Source organism: Nelumbo lutea, chromosome 1, assembly GCF_056320005.1.
Source record: "Nelumbo lutea isolate HS-2025 chromosome 1, American lotus-T2T, whole genome shotgun sequence".
NCBI classification, from domain to species: Eukaryota; Viridiplantae; Streptophyta; class Magnoliopsida; order Proteales; family Nelumbonaceae; genus Nelumbo; species Nelumbo lutea.
In genome coordinates, this window is record NC_142684.1 from 160165505 (window position 1) to 160189431 (window position 23927).

The 23927-nt window shown below is 38.1% G+C and overlaps 2 protein-coding genes across 2 annotated transcripts; one reads left to right on the forward strand and one right to left on the reverse strand.

Moving 5' to 3' along the window:
- Positions 1 to 807: 807 nt before the first annotated feature.
- Positions 808 to 9801, reverse strand: BARD1 (breast cancer associated RING 1). The gene is made up of 13 exons (XM_088959185.1): positions 9368 to 9801; positions 9203 to 9256; positions 9008 to 9078; positions 8805 to 8912; positions 8292 to 8701; positions 7909 to 8193; positions 7577 to 7677; positions 7208 to 7394; positions 6947 to 7053; positions 2083 to 2176; positions 1815 to 1980; positions 1543 to 1661; positions 808 to 1418 (listed from the first exon to the last, which is right to left on the reverse strand). Exons 1-13 carry the CDS (start codon positions 9454 to 9456, stop codon positions 1074 to 1076), a joined length of 2136 nt encoding a protein of 711 aa, XP_088815311.1. The 5' UTR covers positions 9457 to 9801; the 3' UTR covers positions 808 to 1073.
- A 446-nt stretch (positions 9802 to 10247) lies between these two features.
- On the forward strand, positions 10248 to 23524 carry CYN (cyanase). Its single transcript, XM_088959202.1, has 4 exons — positions 10248 to 10723; positions 10959 to 11030; positions 13050 to 13158; positions 23242 to 23524. Exons 1-4 carry the CDS (start codon positions 10449 to 10451, stop codon positions 23308 to 23310), a joined length of 525 nt encoding a protein of 174 aa, XP_088815328.1. The 5' UTR covers positions 10248 to 10448; the 3' UTR covers positions 23311 to 23524.
- The last annotated feature ends 403 nt before the right edge of the window (positions 23525 to 23927 follow it).

The following is a 23927-nucleotide window of genomic DNA, read 5'->3' on the forward strand; positions in this document are numbered from 1 at the left end:
GCCTCCCCCAAAACCCAATGCAAAATTTGAGGTCACTATTTGAAGTTAAATTCGCCCAACCAAACGTATACGTTTAAGTCAGACTGCCAACGTCGGGTTTACATCTAAATAAATTGACAAAACATAAATGTAGCGACAAAATACCAAGTACAAGAACCTATAAAAGCATCCACATTTCCATTTTCTCCCAACTCAAAGATAGAAATGCAGCAACATAATAAAACCTACGGAAGAAGAAAGTGACATCACTGTCAGTGGAAGATTCAAACGTACATATTTAACATATGAAGTTTTAACCTCTCTTGCACAATTACGTTGTAGTCTAGTTGGTTAGGATACTCGGCTCTCACCCGACAAACCCGGGTTCGAGTACCGGCAACGGAATTTATTTATTTTTTGTCCGACATTAAAATCATCTCAAGATTCTCAACTCGAATCATTTTCCGGCCAAATCTCCTCCGCCCTAAACCCGCCACCACCAATTCATATTAATTCCTGAGCAGATCCATGCCTCTCAAACTGCCTTCAATTGCACTTGGGAATCAGACACGAGTTGGGATCAATCAGAATTCAGACATGGTAGTGAACAGTTTTAACTTTCAAGTTACTTCCTAATATCTTATAGCTGGGAGGTTACAAAAACTGTTTAGCATCATCTAGAACAACTTTCACCTGCTTGGCATTCTACATCCAGTAGAATAAAAGGTCAGTCGCATTAATTACAGTTTTAGATTATCCGTTATTGTTACAGTAAAAGCCAGCATTTAGGTCGGGTGCAATAAACGCAGAGATAAAACAAGCTTATCATGAAAACAAAATACATGCTGAACTCTGAAAGTAATACCAAAGCCCAGATGTGCTTTTCGTTTTGTTCCAGGGCTAAAAGTTAGCCAGTGAGCTTCTCTAGAAGCAAACCAGATATCTTCACTATTTGCCAATCAACCCAATTACAAGGCTTCTACATTCTAATTTATAGCAAAAAAAAAAAAAAAGATGAAGCTGGAGGTCTGAAGAAACAGATTACACATGGCAGCTTGTCGACCACAGTAAAAACAAGTTGATTCTAAAACAGTCTATAGCAAGTCAATGGATTGTAATTTACAGGCAGCGATCGATTCCAAAAGCCATGTATGACCAATGACTTTAGCACCAATTTCAGCAGCCAAATTTTCTGCTTCCTTGCGCCTTTTGTCGATAACAGAAAACTCGCTTAAATTGCAAGTCTGTGGAGGATCAAGGCTGTACACAACCAAGGTTGTTGGAGTTGCAAGTGCATCACTACCTTGCGAGACTGAGCTGACCTTGTCCTCCAGGAGAGTACCCCCTGCAGCCTTCACCAAATCCTCCAAGTATCCCTTGTAAGAGGGAACAAAATCACCACTGAAACAGAACTTTAGCCCATGAAAGAGCTTTGGGGCCTGCACAAGAAATACAAATATTATTAATCCTTGATAGCTATGTCCTGTGCCTGCATTATGTACTTATTCATGTCTGTGTGTTGTATTTGTGCATGCATGTATGCATGTGTGAAAGGGAGTATACATTATCCATGACTCTGAGCCTGCCATTTTTGGGGCCATCACAACAGCCATGAATATCCCGGTTCACTTCGTAAGGTTCTTCATCTACAAGATCCATAGCTTCCATGCATGCTTTTATCCCTGCCACCAGGATCATGAATGGCATTAGCATAAAAGAAAAAATGCCAACTTATACGATGAAAGAGAAATGAAAAGAAAGAGAAGAAAAAGACATAATTAAACCTTAATACACTAGTAACAATAATGCATTATGACAAGCAAAACGAGGCTTACAATCAACATTTAGTATCCACCTCCCATTTAGGATTGCCATTAGTACTTTTAGTGTCCTGCTGCAAGCACCTATCTCATCTGTGGCTGCAATGACATGAGTGACATTTGGTATCCAAATCTTAGAAACAGTTGCACCAGTAATTCTTGCAAACTTGTTCAAGAGATTCTGCAAAATAGTAAACAGACAAATTGGTTCAGGTTATGAGAAATACACCATCACAAGACAGTTCAGCACCAAACCATAAACCAAGGGCTTACACCAACTTACCTTCTCTCCAACAGAAAGAGCAGAACCACATAGAACCAGCTTTTTACACGTATCAGCTGAAGTGACCCAGGATCTGTTAGCTTGATTACTATCCCTGGCAATATATGGTAAATAATGCAAATATCAGATGATACATCTAAGAAATGAAAAACCAAAAAGGGCTTCAAACACATACAATTTGGGTACAACATTCAGATTTTATGGAGAATAGAAGCAAATATACCAAAGCCTCCATGCAATTATGAGCTAAGAAATGGACATTTTTCTATTTATAACAGAAGAATTATTTCATTTTCCCAATGGCAAACCTTTAGGCTATATTTGGTTTGAAGGAAAAGGTAGGGAAAGGAAGGGAAAGATAGGGAAACCTATACTACTACTACTACTACGCCTGCTGCTGCTGCTGCTGCTGGCCTACTACTGTTGGCTGTAAGCAATTGCACATTCAAATCCTAAAAGACTCAAATCAGATCTGGATTTAATGTAAATATAGCAAACTGAATTTATTATATATAAATTCATATATAATATAATATACAAAAAACATTTTTTATAATTTTAAATATAATTCTATAAAATTTATATATTAAAGTCAATAAATATTATAATATAATCAAGTTCGGATTTTAATCAGACCGGATGGAGTCAAATCCGAATCCAGTCAGATTATTAATCTGATGAAAATTGGAAAATCCAAATCCAATCCCACAAGAGGATCTGTCTTTTTCAAGCATACATTTGCCTCGTGATAGTGCACCCCTTTCATAAAAAATGGGATGTACCAAAACGTTCCCCTTAGAACCAAAAACAGAAAAACCACCCTTTTAGTTTTGAAGTTCCTATTTCTCCCAGTTCCATCTAAATTTTCTCCTTTCTCCACTTAAATCTTACGTCTCTAGTGTCCTAATCTGTATAACCACTTGTCTAATATCCATAGCATATCAACGTGACAAAAATTTCAAATGAATGTGTTTTGCTTCAATTGCATCAAAACCAGAATATAACATTAAAAATTAGAATATTCAACAAAATTTGAAATTTCATGTATGGGGATGGGTATCCCATGTAATAAGCTTATATCATGTGATTCATAAAAAAAGCTTATATCATGTGTTATATCTTATTTTTGAGGGTACATATCATTTTTCAAGACTTGTGCCCTGCCCAGTATAATTTTTTAAAACATGCATCTTACAGATTCTAAAAGTGTTACTGTTATAAAGTAGAAGTATCTATGCAATTCCTAGTATAATATCTGGTACCAGTATGCTATGCATGTATAGGTATCCAGATATCATAGATACCCAAACCTTCTTGGATTCAACCATAGAAATCTTTTACCTGGTGCAACTGCACAAGGCCTTGATTCATGAAAAGAACTTACAATGGATTGTCCAGCAAAAGCTGTATGGCACTTCTAAGTTCTAACCTATTCCTTCTGGTTCTATCCTTTTCACCTAAATTGTAGATATTCAATGTTACTTTAACAAAAAACATACATACTCCAGTTTGGCAATAACAAAAACAAAAGGACGTGGTCCATGCACATGTTTATATCATCATCCACATGGACTCTCTATCCTAGGGATGATGTATCGACAGAATGAAGAGAAGAGAGAGCAGTTGTATACTATCTCTGAAGGGCCACATCTTTCTGACAAAACAAGGATTAGATCTTCATCCTGCTTTTTTTTTAATCAGAAACGGTAACAGCATTGCCCGGTACAAACTCTCCCTTAGAGTCCCTTGTTTTGCTATGGTATCATCTAAATCATTAGCTGATCTCCTTACCCACTTAAAACAAACACCCACCTCCCTTATTAAGCTAAAAATTTCCCTTATCAGCTGTCTATGTTGCTAAGGTATCTTCATCCTGTTTCTCTTTTTTAGTATTTGCTATTTTCAAACAAGGGAAGGGAGGTAGCATATAAAGAGTTATAGGGAAAGGTTGGCTCTATAACAATCTTTCGAGGAACTCTTGAAACAAGGAGGAAGCAATGCTTTAGAAGTGAAAGACACAAAAAGCAGAGGCCTTTTAGCACCTGAGACACAAGATGCAAGACAAAGTATGCACCCAAATAATGCAAGCACGACATTTCAAAAAAATAAATAAATAAATAAAAGAACTAATACATATAATATGAAAACCTGAAATTTAAAAGACGTTAAATGATTTTAAAAAGGTTATTGGGCCAAATCAAAATACAAAAGCATAAAAAACAAATTCAAAGTGAAAGTTCAAGTAAACAAGCAAGCAAACATAGACAAAATCAAAGTGCTTCAAACACTCGACAATTCAAACATATGAAACCCAAAGTATTTGACCATCTTCTAGGAAAAATAGAGGATTGCACTATAACGTTGGGATGTGAGATTAAATCTTTGCCTCTCAACTATTTGGGACTGCCACTGATACCTATTGGGACTGCCACTGGGAGAAAATCCTAAAAAATTGACCACTCAGTCTTGTTCACAAGATGGCAAGATATTATAGCTGTGTATACATACACAAGTGTTGTGAGCCTTGTAGGAGAAAGAAATTCAAGAATTTTTGAAGACAGAAAATGGGTTTAGTCACTTTATTGATCTCACTATTGTAAGAATTGCTCATTCGGCCTTAGTGTGATTGAACTCAAGGGGTGAGTATCAATAACTGAGGGGATGACTAATAGTTGTTGGATACCAAAGCTAGAGACAGCAAAGGAATAATCAATGGAAAGCACCAGGGAGAGGAAGGCTTAAACCCTATTTTTTGATAAATGGCTTAAACCCAATTTTGACAGATGTAGTCTTGACAATTCAGGAAGGTCAGGCATGGGTAGGGTAATCAGAGATCCCAAAGGCTCCACTCTTCTCAGTTTTTCCAGCCCAATAGGTATCAGTAACTCTATACAAGCAGAACTGTTGGCTTTGACCCAAGGACTGATAATGGCTGCTTCAAAAGGATGGTCTGAGAATAGAGTTTAAAGTGATTGTCAAACTATAATCTCATGGAGGAAGGTTGGTGCTTAGATTCATTGGGAAATCAGGTCTTTAATGAGGCAGACGCTTAATATAGGCAGCAATTTAAATAGGTCATTCAAAGGGGTCCCAGGGGTGCCAATGGTTTTGCAGCTGTATTCAGCAAAACTAGGTGATGTTAGGAAAAGGATGGAATGAGGTGAACCCAGGCCAGGATTTATTTTGTAATCAAAGTGTTACAGTTCTGAACCAAATGGGCTTGTACTTTATTGGCCTGCTACACTTTTTGAGTAATATGGAGATTGTTCAATGAAACTCCCATGGCTATTTATCCAAAAAAGGAAAACATTAGACCATCTTCTAGTTGCATTACTTTAAATAGTTGGTGTGATGTTAGACTTCCTGCATGCATTCCTTGGGATTTTGGGGCCTAAGCATCCCAAACTTCAACTTTTAGCCTGTATACATAGGGGGGTTGGTTTTGTAACTTTGGTCACAATTTATTCTATTTAAGTGTTAGGGATCAAAGATCATTTGTATTCTTGCTGCTTCTTAAAGTGGAAATACCCTATCTAAATTCATATCCACAATAACTAGGGTCTCAGTATTCAAAAAGTTTTTGTTTTCTTTTTCTTTTAAAAGTTGATAAACCACTGCTAGTACCACCAATGGAAGAAACCTTAGAGGTTAATAGACCATCATAAAGGTGTAAATCATATAAAAATGCATACAAAATAACCAAGAAACAATCTTACAAAGGAATGTGCCCAGGGCCAGGCCATCATAGCCCATACTCCTTTTGAAAGGGGCATCACCCTGGTTCAAGCAAGGAACATGCATTAAAATGCACATCATCTGTATTTTAAGGCATGAGACTAGAACATTGATGAACTCAATCAATATGAGTAGATTGGCACTACGATCAATTGGCAGGAATTGAACTTGAGAAAAAGGTAACATACAATAAACTCTAATCAAACTGCACCTAGTGGAAATGCAGTGAGAGGATAAAGAACTTTACAAGTTCTCATATTTTAGAAAAATTCTAACAATATTATACATATATGAGTAGGGATGGCAACAAGGTGGGTTTAGGGAGGGCTTTGTAAATTCTAGACCCTACCCCCCTCCTTAAACCTCTCAACCTGTGCCTTTCCCAAAACCCATATTGATTGGAATTTTGGAATCCAAACCCTCCCCACACGTGAAAATGAAAAACCCTCCCCAACCCTACCCTCCTTGCATTTAAGGATAGAGAAGGTTGGGTTTAAAATTCACATATAATTTCCTATTATTTTATGTTATATATAAGCAATAAATAAGTAAAATAACATGATCAAACATCAAACTTTCCAATTATTTTATTAAGACATGTAAAAAACACAACAAAATATCAATTATCATTTACATAAAAGCCAAAATATTAATAAATTCAACACATAATACATAAAGCTCATATTCTTTCCAACAATATGCCAGTTGGGGAGGGTTGGGTTTTAACCTAATACTGTATTCTACCCGTATCCATACTGGTTATAGAATCCCAAAACCCGTCCCTGTCCCAAAATTCTTCTTTCAAGCAATACAAAAAAACCACCCTATCATTATTAGGAGACAGATGATTGAAATTGCCATCCCTATTTATGAGCTCTCCTATCCTTATGAACATATAGCCTAGAAAATATTCCTCATATTTAAATCAGTAACATCACATTATTAAAGGAATCTAGAAACAAAGTTCTTTTTGTTAAATGATCGGTTTAAAATTAAGACAAAGAGTTCATAAGTACCATAATTCTCAAAGCACTACCAAAAAAGAAAAACTCTGAAAAATAGCTTTTCCACCAAAAAAAAAAAAAAGGAACATGAACAGACAGTTAAGAATTGTGACAGTGAGTTTTACCCTTCATCAGCCCAAGGATCACATGCTTTAATGGCCTTTCGTGACTTTGACTTTTCACTTGGAAACTTGAAGGAAGAATGAGCTGGGCAAAACATCAGATAATTATCCTGTGACAATGCAACAATTTCCATATTATGAATATCTCAAACTCAAATTTCAGAGGCAAGAAAGATGAAACTACTCGTGAGAAAAGAAAAAAGGTGGGAAAAAGAAGATAAAAATAGAAAGTCCTATAGCCTCCAAAAGAAGTAGATAACTTACACCATCCCACCGGCAACCTGGAGTATTCACTGCACAAGGAACATGAAAAGTTTTTCTGCAGGATTTTGCATAACAACCAAGAGCTGCCCCTTTGAGACCACAAACACTGCACTTGAGCTTTGCACCTCTTGCTACTTCTGACTCTAGATTCCTAGCATTTTCATCCTCATAATACGCTTGTGGTGCCCTGTATACCGCAAACATCAAAATACAGATCCATCTCTTAGTGAAACAAAATGTCAATAAGCAAATATTAACAACTTATAGCAATAATGATAATAGTAATAATGATAAAATTAACGGAAACAATGAATGTAATCATATCATATATATTTCTTACTCCATAACAAATTCTAATTTGAAGCATACCACTCAATGCATTTTCTGTGTGCATGAATGACGTTGGAATGCTTTGTGTCATCTGCTGCTACTGGCACACCATTGGCATAATGCAACATTGGCCCAACATACTGGAAGAACATATTGAAACCAAAGGACAGTGAAGTAAGTTCAGGGAAAAAAATGGAATCATATTTTGGAATGGAACAAGCTGAGAAAAGAGTGTGATTACAAAGAAAACAAAACTGGTTCCTATAAAACAACACACATAAGTTTGAGTATTCATACAAGTATGATCTTATTTATGGAGGTTTAAGTTGAACAAACAAACCCAAAGGAAAAACCAAAACATATTATTATACCTGCGAAGTTCTAGAAGACTGGCAAAATGCACAGACTGCAGATGAGTTTGCATCCAACCTCTCTGAAGCAGCAGGTGGTTGTGGACTGGAAACAGGTCCTTCATCTTTAACTTGAGATTTGGAATTAGAAATATTTTCAAATTTCAAACACTGTAAAGCATCATCATGATGTCCGTAGTTCAATTTTTTTCTCTTTGACTCTCTGCCATAATCCTCTTTAGCGTGATTAGGCAGTCCCATGTCTATTTCGGGTCTTGTAATATCTTCTCGCATTTTTTCAGTACCCTGAAGAGGTGGTGAATTCAAGCATAAGAAACAAAGAAAGTAACATAGAAGCAAACGTTTTCCAACAACCCAAAAGCTTCAATTGAATGAAAACTTACATGCTTGCTGAACTGTGCTGAACTGTCATCATCAGAATCCTTAGCATCGCCAAAGGATGGAAGGCTCTCAGGTGACGTCGGTGCAACCTGATTCAGATCCATTTCTTGGGTTTGTCCCTCTTCCCGCTGTCTGCCCCTGAACTGACAGAACCGTAACGATGCAGCAGTATCTTCGTGGGTCAATGATGCATCTTTCCTATTGAAGCTCCTAACCACACAACCGCGAGATTTTTCGGCTTTGATTTCCGAATGATGAGGAGACACATGAGTTCGTTTATTAGGAGATAATGAAGCTATAGACGATTGTCCATTGCTTCCCCTTCGGATTGTTTCAGCTGGTTCCTTCCTCAACTTTTCGCCTCTATCTGTGTTATCTGAAGCCGGGCATCCATCGGAAGGCTTCCGCACATCTACAGAGATTGAAATGTAAAAACGATAAAGAAATGGACCTGGATGCAGGGTAGTTCTAATTTCTAAGCAACAGTTTCCAAATAAAAGTGAAAGCTTTAGTACCCGGCTGAACAACTTGAGAGGACCAATGGGAGAGACTAGCCCTAAACGCATCATCCATACTTCTATAAATGTTTACTATATTTTCCATGTGAGAAGCAGATCTTAAATCTGAAAAAGCAGAAATTCACTTGCTTCAGTAAGCAAATCTTAAAGCAACATGTTTTCAAAACTTTGAGCTTAATCGAAATGCTCAGCATCTCTACCTTCATCAGCATATGGCGATTTACAGACGGGGCAGTGCGAACCAGCATCCGTGGATCTTGGAATGCAAGAGCTGCAAAAAATATCAATCGTTACGCAGATTAGAATATTGAAACCAAAGAAAAACGAAAATTAACACACATATCATAGATACCCAATTTTGATTTACAAGGAGATTTTTCGTATAGAAGAAATACCTGCAGAATATGTGATTGCAGGGCATCAATATCGGTCGGTTCAGCAAATTTAAGCTGCAAACACAAGCAAAACAAGAAATTAATATATCTAGATGTGTAAGAATATGAACTACTTATGGGTTACCATAGTTACTCAAAAGAAGAATTGAAATCTTGAAATCATACCAGAGAGGGCATTTGAGCTCCAAACCCATCTTCTGGAAGTGAAGTACCCATGGATTGAAGAAACGACTGTAGTTCAGAGAGTCCGCCATGACTGGCTCAGTTGTCGCAGGGAGAGGAGATGGCGAGAAGAGCCAGAGAGTGGGAGATAGAATACCAGAAGAAAGAGGCGGCGAGCTAGCGGCTATCGATTGGTTCTGTAATTATTAATTAAAAAGGCTTCATCTACAAAGCAAGGTAAAGAGAGCGTGGCGCGTGGCGCGTCTCTTTTCGGATTTCCGCGGGAGAGATTTGCATTTCGATTTGTTGACTGATCTATCCTCGAAAACCAACGGTCATATTAACGGCTGAGATCTGCCCACGTTTCCACTCGCTGAATGTTGCCCGCGCTAGTTTTGATTGTTTCCCTGTTTCGATATGACATTCGAATTCCGCGCGTTTTTCCCAACTCCCGCCTCGCCGCTTAAATCGGCTGGAGATTTTGCTAACGTGCGCGACATTACGGGGCATTTGCTATCGTGAACACTTGACCGTTTCCACATTCCAGTTTCCACTCTCCAATCCATGAGCTGGTTGACGCTGGATCGTAAATTCGTTATCGTATTTATCCCAAGCCCAGTCCAGCCCATGGACCAAGTAGCTATATAATATGGCTATATTCAACTTTCAAGCAAAGTCAGTCTAGTGACAAACCCATTTGATTGTGGGCCAAAGTCCACCAAATTGAAGATTCTTGGCCCAGCTGAAGTCCATCAAGCAAAGTCAGACTGTCAGAGTCAGTCAATCATGATTCGTGGGCCTCGTGGCTTTCAAATTCGCCACTAATTTAACAATTCCACGTGTCAAGAGTTAAGATAAGCCCTATTCATACGAAGCGAAGCACAATCTTACGAGGACATCTGTCACCTGCTCAATGGAAGTGTACGTAAGTGCAGCAAAGAGAAAAGTGGAGCAGTTCTTGACTCCTCCTCCCTCCCTTCCTGCATTCTCTGCGCATGCTGAAACCTGAAAGCTGAATTCCAGGAGATAAGAAGATAGCAGCGAAATTCTTTCTTTCTTGTTCCTGGTTGATTCTCCGCCGACAATGGAAGAGAGCAGCAGCAAAGCAAGTGTCGTCAATCGACTCCTAGGCGTGAAACAGAGGTCTGGCAAAACGTTCGGTCAGATTGCACAGGAAACGAGTCTTACGAACGTTTACGTTGCTCAGCTCTTGAGAAGGCAGGCTCATCTCAAGCCTGAAACTGCCCTCAAATTGCGAGCATCCCTGCCCGAGCTAACCGATGACCTTGTGGACGAGATGATGAGACCTCCCATGAGGTCCTACGACCCTAATTTGATCCAAGAACCCACTATCTACAGGTGGGTTTTAAGTATTTCCTTCTTATGCTATATGTTGATGCTTCGTCCTTTATTTTAATCCCCATGTCGGTAGTCTTTACATGCGTTTTCCGGTTTTCTTCTCTCAATACCAGACCATCCTTTTTGATTGGTTGAAGGGAAAATTTGAACTGCTTCTGTACTCATGCTTGAGCTTTCTGTTGATGCTTCCTTCAAGACTTCAATATTTTTTCTAATCATTTTATTGACGTTGTAGATTGAATGAAGCTGTTATGCATTTTGGCGAGAGCATTAAGGAAATTATCAACGAGGAGTTTGGTGATGGCATGTAAGTTGCAAATTCTATGTTTGCAAATTCTATGTTTGTTTCTATCTTTCTACCTAATTAAGACTCGGTTAATTGAATTCAATATAAAGAATCCACTCTCTGAAAAATTATGCGCCTGTGTCTTCTGATTCTTATATCGTCTCCTATTGCTCAAAGCTTCAAATTGCAGTGGAATGTAACATCAAAGGGAATGAATTCCGTGCTAGAAATCTGTTTTGTGTACACTGTTATTATCATTAAAAGCTTCCCTAGCATTATACCGTTCAGGCGTTCGTGTCATGCATTCTGCCGTGTCTTTTGCTTGTTATGCATGTGGACTGGAATTTAACTGCGAATTTCACATAGACAAAAAAATCGCTATATATAACCATACCCAAGTCTTACTAGATCTTATTGCCTAGTGGAAACATTATCCTCTCATGGTTGCTGCTCTCTGTACAAAATATCTTGTTCAGTTAAGTGGGTTATTGACATGCAAAATTTTCTATAGAGTTAAGTGAGATAGCACAAAATATATTTATTTCAGCAATGTGGTTATGCTGAAATCCCCCAAGAATCCCCCGTGGTTGCTGCCAGAAAGACATGATACTGGAAGGGCTTTGGCCAATAAAAATCCCCCAAGAATTTTGATAAATATCACCTGATTGGTTACCACTTTTATGATACCAGTTGATTGGTTGCAAGTTATTCTGGTATGCTGTCTTTCCGGTATTATGGTAGGTTAAATCCATCTTTTTTTCTGTAGCCGCTTCCTCTGAACACTTATTGTTTTCAAAAGAAAACATGTCTTTCATTCATTCCAAATAGAACAGCAAATGACGAATCGAATGACATTGGAAAGAATACACCCCACCCCACCCCCTTTTTGAAGACATGTCTTTGGCAGGTTTTTAATCAAATCTGAAATGCTGCCTGGCATGACCCAAGATAATCCAAAAGTCACAGCAGCATTAGAAAAGTCATGGACAACAGCAGCATTAGAAAAACCACAGATTTCTAAGATGATTAACATGTGACTTATAAACTTTAGTAGTAAACTCTAAGACAATTATGTGACTCATAAAGCATTCTATAAGTTTAATTGCAAAAGTGAGTTTTGCTACAACAACAGTGATAGAATTGGTAAGTGTCTGTTTAATAAGAAGACCACATGATGTCCTTTTGGTATCTCATTGCTTTCAAATATGGAGGTCCTTGTTTCTATTTCTTTCCAGTGAAACATTTTGGATATTTTTCTATCATTACCATTAGAGAATATAAAGAATATAAAAGCCATTATCCCAATGCTGAACAGAGCAATCTGGAGTGGACAATACCATTAAAGAATATCGTAAATTAAATTACAGACACCAAGCAGTTGAGAAGTCCAAAGGAGAAAGGAGGTAAATGGCATGGCATCAGTGAGTGCACTATACATAACTGACCTCAGTGATAAACATTCCCAGATTAGAGAATGTTTGGTCCAGGGCACAAATTGGTTTATAGTAGTATTTAATGTCTCTTAGCTGAGGAAATTGAAGATTGGTTTTGTTCATCATTACACAATTATAAAGTAGGTGTTTGGTAACTTCAGAGTTATCTTGATATTATTACCAAAAAAAAAAAAGAATTATGTTGATATTGGAAGTTGTCTTTGGTATTCAAGTGTTTGAGACATCCTGCTAGTGGGATATGTTAGCTTCTTATAGGCTTTAAGGAGGTAAGAGAGTGAATGGTCTCGTTGGTAAGTTTCCTTTGCAAGGGACAATCAGGGCTTTAGACAGGTTAAGTTCAGATGAAACTCTGTATCTGATCCAATCACTTGCATGCTTTGTTTCCTGTCATTTCCTTTCTCTGGATGTGCACTCTGGATTCTGATCTCCTACTGTTAGTCAACTGGTAATTGAAATCATGGTTAATTTTTCAGGTAAGCATATAACTTTATGCCTCTCAATTCTTTTCTGATTAATTCAAATCTTTCTTGTGAGTTAGTAAAATCTATATTCATTTGATCAATAAATTTGTTCTATCTATGTTCAGAATGTCGGCTATAGATTTCTACTGTTCCGTTGACAAAGTTAAAGGTATGGATGGGAAGGATCGTGTAGTCGTGACATTTGACGGAAAGTATTTGCCTTACACTGAACAGGTCAGTGGTTGCCTTAATTACAATAAATGGAATAGTACTAATTTCTCTCTCTGTAAATGCATAATAGACATGATATTCCTCTGAATGCGGTGCCTTAAATTCTGGACAAGTTTGTCAAATTGATCTTGTTCTTTTTCTTCCCATCATTTTACTTAATTTTTTTTTTGAATCATTTTGTTTCATTTTTTTTTTTTATCAATGCTTTGTTTCAATATCCTCGATAAGTTTTCAGATTGGGTATCTTGGGCACTTTCTTCCTAATCATTCTGTTTAATTTTTGGATATCAATGTTATTTCTGTATTTTATTGAGTCCTCATAATTACGATGCTGTATTTAGTCAATTTAGAACTAAAATATGACTAAGCACATCAAACTTGATGGAACCATTTCTAAAGTTTGAAGTAGATTGAATAATCAAGCTGAATATTAGACCTCAAAAATGATTGTAAAATAAGACCAAGGAGCAGTACCCATTTCAATCCCTATTAAGAGATGATGTAGGGACTTCATTTGTTCAATTAGTACAATGTACAACACCAACATCTGCTCACTTGATTGCCTTTCGATTGAATTTTGTCATCAGTAGGTAAAACATGGTAGCTTCCAACAAACCATCACAACTAGCATGAGAAAGTTTAATAGCTTTATTGCTGATTGTGAGTTAAAGGAGATCCCGTTACTACAAGCTCGATTTACTTGGTCTAATTTACAGGAAATTCCCTCGTGGTCGAAATTGGATAGATTTATCTTTAATGTTGATTGGGAGAACTATTGGGGAAACTTCATGTCTAGAGCTTTGCCTAGGGTAACCTCGGATCATTGTCCTATAAGAACAGGTGTGGAAGACTTTACCAGTGGACCTAGACCTTTTAGGTTTGAAAATATGTTGATAACCCACCCGGACTTTGTGAATAAAGTAAAGCTTTGGTGGAATGAGGAATTGAGGGGGATAAAATGGGAAGGGGTAAGGTTTCACAAGAAACTGTAGAGGTTAAGAGCCAAAATAAAAGATTGGAACAAGGAACACCTTGGAAGACTTGAGGAGCAAAAAGTGAATCTAATCTCCAGGATAGAGGAGTTGGATGAAAGAGAGGCCCAATTAGGGGTGAGCATTATTCAGTTAAAACCGAATAACCAAACCGAAAATTTTGGTTTCGGTTTTTTTGGTTTTTTTTTTTTTTCAGTTTTTGGTTAAATCGGTTCGGTTATTTCAGTTTTGGTTACTTCGGTTTTTTGGTTTTGGTTTTGGTTTTTGGAATTAGAATTTTGATTGTCTGAATTAACCGAACTTTTATTATTATATATAATATGTAATATGTAATATATAATAATATAATATATTATATATTTATATATTAATATATAATATACTAAAATTCGACTTTATAATATATATTTTATAATATTTAATATATAATATACATTATTATATATATATATAATAAAGTATATATTATTAAAATTCAGTTTTAACCAAAATAACCGAAATTTTCGGTTCGGTTATGTTAGAATACTCGAATCAGGGGTATTTTGGTCATTTTGGTTTATCTGTTTGAGAGTGAAAGGTCTATTTTATCTAAGTTTAAGTTATGTGTCCCATCTCTTATGAGGGACAATATGGTCTTTCTTGTAACTCAATTATTTGGAATAAATACAAATGGGTCGGCTAGGGAGAGGTGACTTTTCTTTTTCTCTAGTCTGGCTGAACCCTTCTTCTTCTTCTTCTTCTTTCTCTTTCCTTTCTTCTCTACTTCAACATGGTATCAGAGCTGTTAAGTCTTGTTTTCCTCTTTTTTTCTCATTCTTTCTTGCTGCTGTCTTCTTTCTGGGTTCACCGCCAACTATTACAGCCATCTTCATTCTTTAGCTGACCTGGGTGGAAATTCGACAAGGGGCTGAAAAGGAGCTGTCGTTTTGTGGTCCTGGAGGTGAGAATGCCTCCGGTCATTGAAGTGGTGTACTAAACACCCTCTATTCAGTGTACGAAGAGGGCTGTATGTGGACAGGTATGAACATTGCTGTCTTTTGCCCAAGTAAGGGACTACGAATGCTGTGTTTTGCTTCAAAGTTTGTTTGTTGTGGAGGTTTGGAGTGACTGATATGCATATCAGTCGTGTTCTTCGTTTTACCTCATATATGTGCTGAAAGAAGAGTTGTCGACTGCTGAAGTTCACGACAACAGTGGTGTGGTAGTGGTTGTGTCGTGCTGATTGGTGTATCTATGATTCTGAATATTTAAAAGTGAACTCTTAGACCTTGTGTGTAAACAGTTCTACAGTGTGTAGAACAAGTGTTTGATGTAATGACTGAGTGACTTCAGCCCTTGTATTTTGGTGGGCGAATGATTCTGTGGTGTGCAGTACAAGTGTTTGATGTGATGACTGAGTGATTTCAGCCTTAGTATTTGATGTGCAATGTGCATTTGAAGAAGTTGGAGTTGGTGGTGTTGTAAGTAAGATAAGTCTTGTGAAAGTGTGTGAGGTTGTGTTGCATATTTGAAGGTGAAATAATTAAGATGGCTTCGATTGGAGATGGGAATGACAATAAAATAGGTGTCATACTTTCTCCAGACTACCTAAGTGTTTAAATGACATCCATCAAGCTGATTGGTGAGAATTATGTACCATGGGCAAAATCTGTGGAGGTGTTCTTAAAGGCTAAGAGGAAGGTAAAACATATGAGAGAGGAGAAACCTTCCTCTAATTCTCCGGGGTTCAGTGACTAGGAATAGGAAGATGCGCAAATAATGACATGGCTATGGAACAAAATGGAATCAAAGATTAGTGTGAACTTTATGTTCCTAGATACAACTAAAGAAATCTGGGATCATGCTAAGAAGCTATACTCTGGACAAGACAATACAACTAGGGTGTATCAGTTGTATCAAGAATACTTTAATCTGAAACAAGGAAGTCAAAGCTTGGAGGAATACTATGCAAGTTTGAGGAATATCCGAAATGAGCTCAATGTGTATCATCCTCTAACATCGGATGTTCATATCCAACAACAACAACGTGAACAACTTGATGTGACAAGGTTTCTTTTGGGTTTGAAGGCTGAGTATGAGCCTGTTAGAGTACAAATATTGGGGGGTCTGCTCTTCCCTCATTTGAAGAAGTTTTTGCTTGTCTTAAGAGGACATCTATTGAGTCTGTAGAGCATTCTTCTCTCTCGAAAAGATCTGGTCTGGTGGTGACTGAAGGGGGTGGCCGTGGAAATAGAAGTGGTTGTGGTAGTAGTGGACTTCCAGGCAACCGTGGTGGTCACATGTTTAACCGCGCTAGTGGCCGGAGTGGAGGCCGAGACTCAGGGGGAGGTCGTGGTAAAGGAAGAAGTAATGCCTAGAGAAAGTGTACACACTGTGGTTTAGAGGGACACAGTTAATTTCTACTATGATTTACGTGGTCCACCCAACACTTGGGCTAACCACGCTATGACTAAGGATAGTAGTACAATTACTGAAAGCCAACAAACTGATCCAATACCCTCCACATCTATTGGTGCTTCTGGGAAGGAAATGGTGAGTGTACCACATGCAGTATATGAGCAGTTCTTTCGGACCATATGTCTGGGACTCCTGATGTATTTTCTTCCCTTTCTCGCTCCTCCTCATCTCAAACAATTACACTTGCTAGTGGTTCTATATCTCCCATCTGTGGTGTTGGTGATGTTGATCTCTCCTCCTTGTCTTTATCATCTGTTTTATATGTTCCCAAGTTCCCCTTTAACCTTATGTCTGTTAGTAGATTAACCAAGTCTCCTAATTGTTCTGTAACCTTTTATCCTTCTTCTTGTGTGTTTCATGATCTCAAGACGGGGAGGAAGATTGGTGGAGGGCATGAAGCAGGTGGATTGTATTACCTTGATGGTGGTGGCCCTCCAGTAGCTTTTCAGTCGTTTCTTACTCCTCTTCAATGGCACTGCAGACTTGGTCATCCTTCTCTCAAGGCTCTGAAGTTGCTGGTCCCTTCCTTGAGTCATCTTTCATCTTTAGATTGTGAGTCATGTCAATTGGGAAAACATCATAGAGTCTCATTTAGTCCAAGAGTTGATAGTCGTGTCTCAAGTCCTTTTTCTTTAGCTCATTCTGATGTATGGGGTCCAATCAAAGTGATGTCATACAATGGCTATAAGTATTTTGTAATTTTTGTTGATGACTTTTCAAGGATGACATGGATTCATCTTATGAAAAACCATAGTGAATTATTCTCTATTTTTCAAAAAATTTTATGCTGAAATGCACACTCAATTTGGTGTTCATATTAAAATTCTTCGCTCCGATAATGCTAAAGAGTACAACTCATCACCATTTTAGCAATATCTAGAGCACCATGGGATAATTCATCAAACTTCTTGTGCCTACACTCCACAACAAAACGGTGTAGATAAACGGAAAAATCGACATCTCCTTGAAACTGCTCGTCCTTGATGATCAATATGAATGTCCCAAAGCATTTTTGGAGTGATGCTATCCTCACATCCTGTTTTCTGATCAATCGGATGCCCATGTCCATCCTTGGAAGTCAATCCCCCTTCTCGGTGTTGTTTCCCACCTTGCCTCCATTTCCTCTCACCCCAAGAGTCTTTGGCTGTGTTTGTTTTGTTCAACACTTGGGGCTTGGTTTAGACAAGTTAGATACACGAGCCACTAAGTGTATCTTTCTTGGCTACTTGAGGACTTAGAAAGGGTATAAGTGCTATAACCCTAAATTCCATAAGTCATTTGTGTGCTCTGATGTCACCTTCTTTGAATCAGTCTTGTTTTTCTCAGATGCTATGGGTTCTTCTCCTTCCTCCGTAGTTCCTCTTCCCGTCCCTGTTGCGGATCCCCTTCCCATGGCTTCTATTCCTGGTGCAGATTCACATCCCATGCTAGTTACTACTGAGAGGCCGTCAATCACACAAGTGTATACCCGCAGAAGTGCATCAGACCGTCCTCCAATTCAGCCCTCGTCGACAGATCCTGCTACTGCTTCTTCTCCCTCAGATCTTGATCTTCCTATTGCTCTGCAAAAAGGTAAACGTACTTGTACTTATCATCCTATTTCCAACTATGTTTCAACTGCTCACCTTTCTGCTTCTCATCGCAACTTTATATCATTACTCTCATCTGTTTCCATTCCCAAGACTGTCCAGGAAGCCATTACCTCCCCAAGGTGGCGGCAAGCCATGGAAGAAGAACTCTCTGCTCTACAACACAATCACATGTGGGAACTCGCTGCTCTTCCTCTTGGTAAGCATGCTGTTGGATGTAAGTGGGTCTACACAGTGAAGTAACTTCTTGATGGCAGTGTGGAGCGATTGAAGGCCACCAAGGGCTATTCTCAGCTGTATAGTGTGGACTATATGGAGACATTTTCTCTTGTGGCTAAGATTGGTTCAGTTCGGGTGTTGATTTCATTAGCTGCTATGTATGATTGGCCTCTTGTACAACTTGACATGAAAAATGCCTTCCTACATGGTGATCTCATTGAGGAGGTGTATATGGAGCAACCACCAGGGTTTGTTGCTCAAAGGGAGGATGGTAAGGTTTGTAGACTCAAAAAGGCAATTTATGGACTGAAACAATCTCCACGTGCTTGGTTTGGTAGGTTCAGTGAAGTGGTGAAAGCCTTTGGGATGAAACAGTGTCAGGTAGACTATTCTGTGTTCAACCATGACTCAAAAGATGGGAAAATCTTGCTAGTGGTGTATGTGGATGATATTGTCATAACTGGGAGTAACAGTAACGGAATCGACAAGTTGAAGAAATTCTTACAGGACCACTTCAATACGAAAGACTTGGGTAAGCTGAAGTATTTCTTGTGAATAGAAGTTGCAAGGTCAAAACATGGAATTAACTTATGTCAGAGAAAATATGTTCTTGACCTACTTGAAGAAACAAGGCTCTTAGGTGCTAAACCAGCAGAGACTCCTATGGAACTCAATGCCAAGTTGAGTGTTGATGCAGGTGAAGAGTTTGATGATCTTGGAAGATACAGGAGGTTGGTGGGAAAGTTGAACTATCTGACCATTACCCAACCAGATATATCATTTGCTATGAGTATGATGAATCAGTTTATGCAACATCCTCGGGTTCCTCATTGGGAAGTTGTTCTGAGAATTGTTAGATACCTGAAGGGTACTCCAGGTCGTGGTTTGCTATACCAAAGTGGAGGGACCCTTGAGATAGTAGGGTACACAGATGCTGATTGGGCTGGTTCTATTATCAGACAAGAGATCAACTACAGGGTATTGTACCTTCCTTGATGGCAATCTTGTAACTTGGAAGAGCAAGAAACAAACAGTGGTGGCAAGGAGTAGTGCAGAAGCTGAATACGGGGCTATGGCTCATACCACATGTGAACTAGTATGGTTGAAGAACTTGCTACAAGAGATGGGATTCTCAGTTGATAAGCCCATGAAACTATTTTGTGATAACTAAGCTGTTGTTCACATCTCTTCCAACCCAGTCTTCCATGAGAGAACTAAGCATATTGAGGTTGATTGTCACTTCGTAAGAGAGAAAGTGATAAGTGGAGTGATAACCACATCTCATGTGAGCTCAGGAAACCAGTGGGCAGATCTCTTTACAAAGGGATTGTCTCGGGGCAGAGTAGATTATATTTGTAACAAGCTGGGACTATATGACATATACTCTCCAGCTTGAGGGGGAGTGTTAGAATACTCGAATCAGGGGTCTTTTGGTCATTTTGGTTTATCCGTTTGAGAGTGAAAGGTCTATTTTATCTAAGTTTAAGTTATGTGTCCCATCTCTTATGACGGACAATATGGTCTTTCTTGTGACTATTATTTGGAATAAATACAAGTGGGTTGGCTAGGGAGAGGTGACTTTTCCTTCTCTCTAGTTTGGCCGAACCCTTCTTCTTCTTCTTTCTCTTTCCTTTCTTCTTCTCTACTTCAATAGGTTATTTCGGTTTTTCTAAATTTCGGTTTCGGTTCAGTTTTTATTTTTGAAGTTCGATTTTTTAAAATTTGGTTTATTCAGTTCGATTTTTAACCGAATAAATCGAATGCTCACCCCTAGGCCCAATCTAGAACGGAGGAGGGGGAGAGAGATCTGAGGGGACAGTTGAAGGACCTAGAAGAAGTCTTACTAAGGGAAGAAATAAGTTGGAGGCAGAAATCGAGGCATAGGTGGATTAAGGAAGGTGATGGAAATACTAAGTTTTTTTCATGATGTAGCAAATGGGAGGAGGAGAAGGAACTTTGTGTCTAAGTTAGAGGTAGGGGGGAGGCGTTCACTAATCAGGATGATATTGCCAGGAAGTTTGTGGCTCATTTCCAATCGGTTTACAGAAGACCCTTGGAAGAGAGGATGGAAATAGAAGGGATAGATTGGCAAAGGTTGGAGGAAGACCAGGTTAGATGGTTGGAAAGAAGTTTTGAGGAAGAAGAGATTAGGAAGGCGGTGTTTTTGATGGATAGATCCAAAGCTCCAAGCCCGGATGGTTTTACAATGGCTTTTTACCAAGATTGTTGGGAGGTGATAAAAGTTGATCTTTGTGAAGGGATGAGAGATCCATCATATGGATGGCCAAACCTTGTAGGAAGGTTGGGTGAAATTTCAAAAATTTCTCTCTCCCATCTGAGAATCACATTCCCTATTTTAGAAAACTGCATTTTCAATGATCATTCTTGAAACAAAACCGGACCAGACCTGAAACCAAAGGAAGGGAGAAGGAAATACCTGATACGGAATTAAAAGGAATTCCCAACGTAGGTGTTCACGCCCAAAGAGGACACCAAATCCGCCTCCACTGGAGATGACACAGCAAATGTTGAGGCAGTATTAGCAGGAACGGTTCTTCAGCAAGAACCTGGGATTCTTCAGCAAGAATCGAATAGGGTGATGTGAGCACGACTTCTAATTGTTTCTTCACCAAGAAACAATATCAAAAACACTTCTTGATCGCTCCGGTAGGTGGAGGTCGAACTGGGATGGCGCCAAGAACTGAGGGAGAGAAGAGACTATAGAGAGAGGTGTGATCTCTTTGTGGATTTCGCTCCTTATTTATGATCCATTCAGGATTAGCTTCCTAATTTGATTAGGAATGAGATTTCCTAATCTAAATCTTGTATTTAGCTCTGGACACTCAAGTTAATTAAACCATTTAAGCCCAGTTCGAAATGGGCTTTAGGCCCATTAAGTCATATTGCTTACTTAACCCATTAAGTGTTGGCTAGTTTGGTTCTCTTTGTATGGCGTGGGACCCTAACATTGATCTACACATCAGCCACATGGGTTCAACCTAGCATTTGTTACAAGGCCTGGTCGAATTCACTGTAAGTCACAGCGAACCTCGAGTCCATCAACATGGGCTCTTAATGGGCCTAGCATTTACATTAAACGGTCCTTGGGTCAAGCCATCTTGTGAAAACCCAAGGACTGTGGGTAGATGCAAGATTTGACCATCAGGTATTCACCTCAATGGCCTTATACTTAACCTCTCAGCCTATAATGATCAAACACTGCCCGACAAGAAAGGACCTCTCCCTCGGCTGAAAGGTATAGTGCTGCACTCTCTACTCACATGGATCCCGGGAATTAAAACCTTTTGCAAACATTTTGAAACCATAATATATAAGTATATCTCTATATAAATATATTTTGCAAAACCAAATTTCAAACACATTTGAAATCCACTGCCAACAGTTTAGGTTTCCATTAGAGAGAGTGCAAACTTAATGCTTTTAGAATGGTGAAATTTATTTCTATGGGCCACTGATACTTACAGAGAAACACTTAATGGTGCTGGCAACCTTTCCTATCCTTGTTCTTTATCAAAATATAATATTTCCTCTGGCAATATCAAAAGTAGCCATTGCCAACAGCATTTGCCTTTTCAGAATGTTGTCCAAACATTTTTGGTGAATGCGTTATGGTAATAGTGAATAAGGTCAACTAGAGATGCTTCTGGCCTACCCTGTATGGATTTAACAAGATATTTTCAGTCACTTCAAATGTGCCAATTATGAAGTGGGTAAAGTCTTTCTTTTCTTTGGGGTCTGCCTTAAGCACGTTAGCAACTTAATGCTGATAGTTGACTGCTTACCCATTCTCCATCAAAAGGAGGGAAAACAGAAAATATCACCTCTCCTTCTTACCCATTATAATTTTTTTGATGGATAACTGATAAAATTTTATTGAAATTAGAATATATATTATATATACACACACACAACACCCCATCACCCAGATTCAGTTTGCCATAAATACAATTTTATATCATATTTACAATATGTTTGAACTCAAACAGATGATCCCCAATTACCCCTTTTTTGGTCAATATATCTGCCTTGATTATTGGTTCTCATCCAACCCCCCGCCATTCTTTGATGCATTCTGATCATTTATTACTTCTTTCACTGTCATACAATACTTATTTTGCTTCAACTGATAAAATTTTATTGAAATTAGAATATATATTATATATACACACACACAACACCCCATCACCCAGATTCAGTTTGCCATAAATACAATCTTATATCATATTTACAATATATTTGAACTCAAACAGATGATCCCCAATTACCCCTTTTTTGGTTAATATATCTGCCTTGATTATTGGTTCTCATCCAACCCCCCGGCATTCTTTGATGTATTCTGATCATTTATTACTTCTTTCAATGTCATACAATACTTATTTTGCTTTACCTTTAGAAACAAAGTCAAATAGAGAAAGGAAGAAAATAAAAGAAAATGGGCCAAAAAGAAAAACATAGAAGTGCAAGGAATTGCTTTAGGTTGATCAACAATGAGCTCAATTTGAAATCCTTGACAGTGATTATGATAATTTAGTCTTTAAGACTGTAAATTACTCATAACGTTCTTTTCTTATCAACAATGAGCTCAATTTGAAATCCTTGACAGTGATTATGATAATTTAGTCTTTAAGACTGTAAATTACTCATAACGTTCTTTTCTTATTTCATTAGCATACTGTTAAACTGTTAAAACTTATAAAATTGTGACGAGTGATTAGACATATCCATGCCATTTTATAGAACGGTGTAGGACTGACATTTCATGTTTTTTTTTTTTTTTCTCCTTTTCTGCGTTGTTTTCTTCTTGACAGAGATCTGAGGATATGGCATCAAGGCTTAGGCCGCAGAAAGCTAATGAACACCCACATATATCCAGTTAGCGCAACAATTATACAAAAGGTCCTCAGTCTTTTATACTTCTAAAAGTTTTACATGAAGGCTCTTCGAGTATTATTTTATTTGATGAGCTCTGGTTTGTATTATACTACGGGTATGCATTACAGGTCCTTGGACTACTATAATTTAGATACGACCAGTAATAGCGTGGAACCATAAACATTTCACTAATTGAATGTGTTCTGTTGATACATTTAATATTTGTTCTTTACACACAAAAAAAAAAAACAAAGAAAAGTTCAATCGATTGGATGAATTAACCAGTTACAAGTTTGAACCATTTTTGAATGGTCGGAAAAAGGGATTTTATTCTTGAAAAAAGGACCGATTTATTCGTATTTGCAATATTTAATTATTACCTACCCTCCAAACTCTACAAGCTCCCAACCCTGATGTGTTTTTTTGAAAGATAAAAGCAATATATTAGCTAGGAATAATGTGGATAAAGTTCAGTACATCTGATATCCCGTCGGGATAATTTTCAAAGGAAAAGAAATCCTGCGAATGTAATTTAGCTTTTTTAGCAGTCCAACCCTCATATTGTGTTTAGATATTCGGATTCATCAGGGTTCAATAAGCATTATCAAAATGAGGCTGCAGT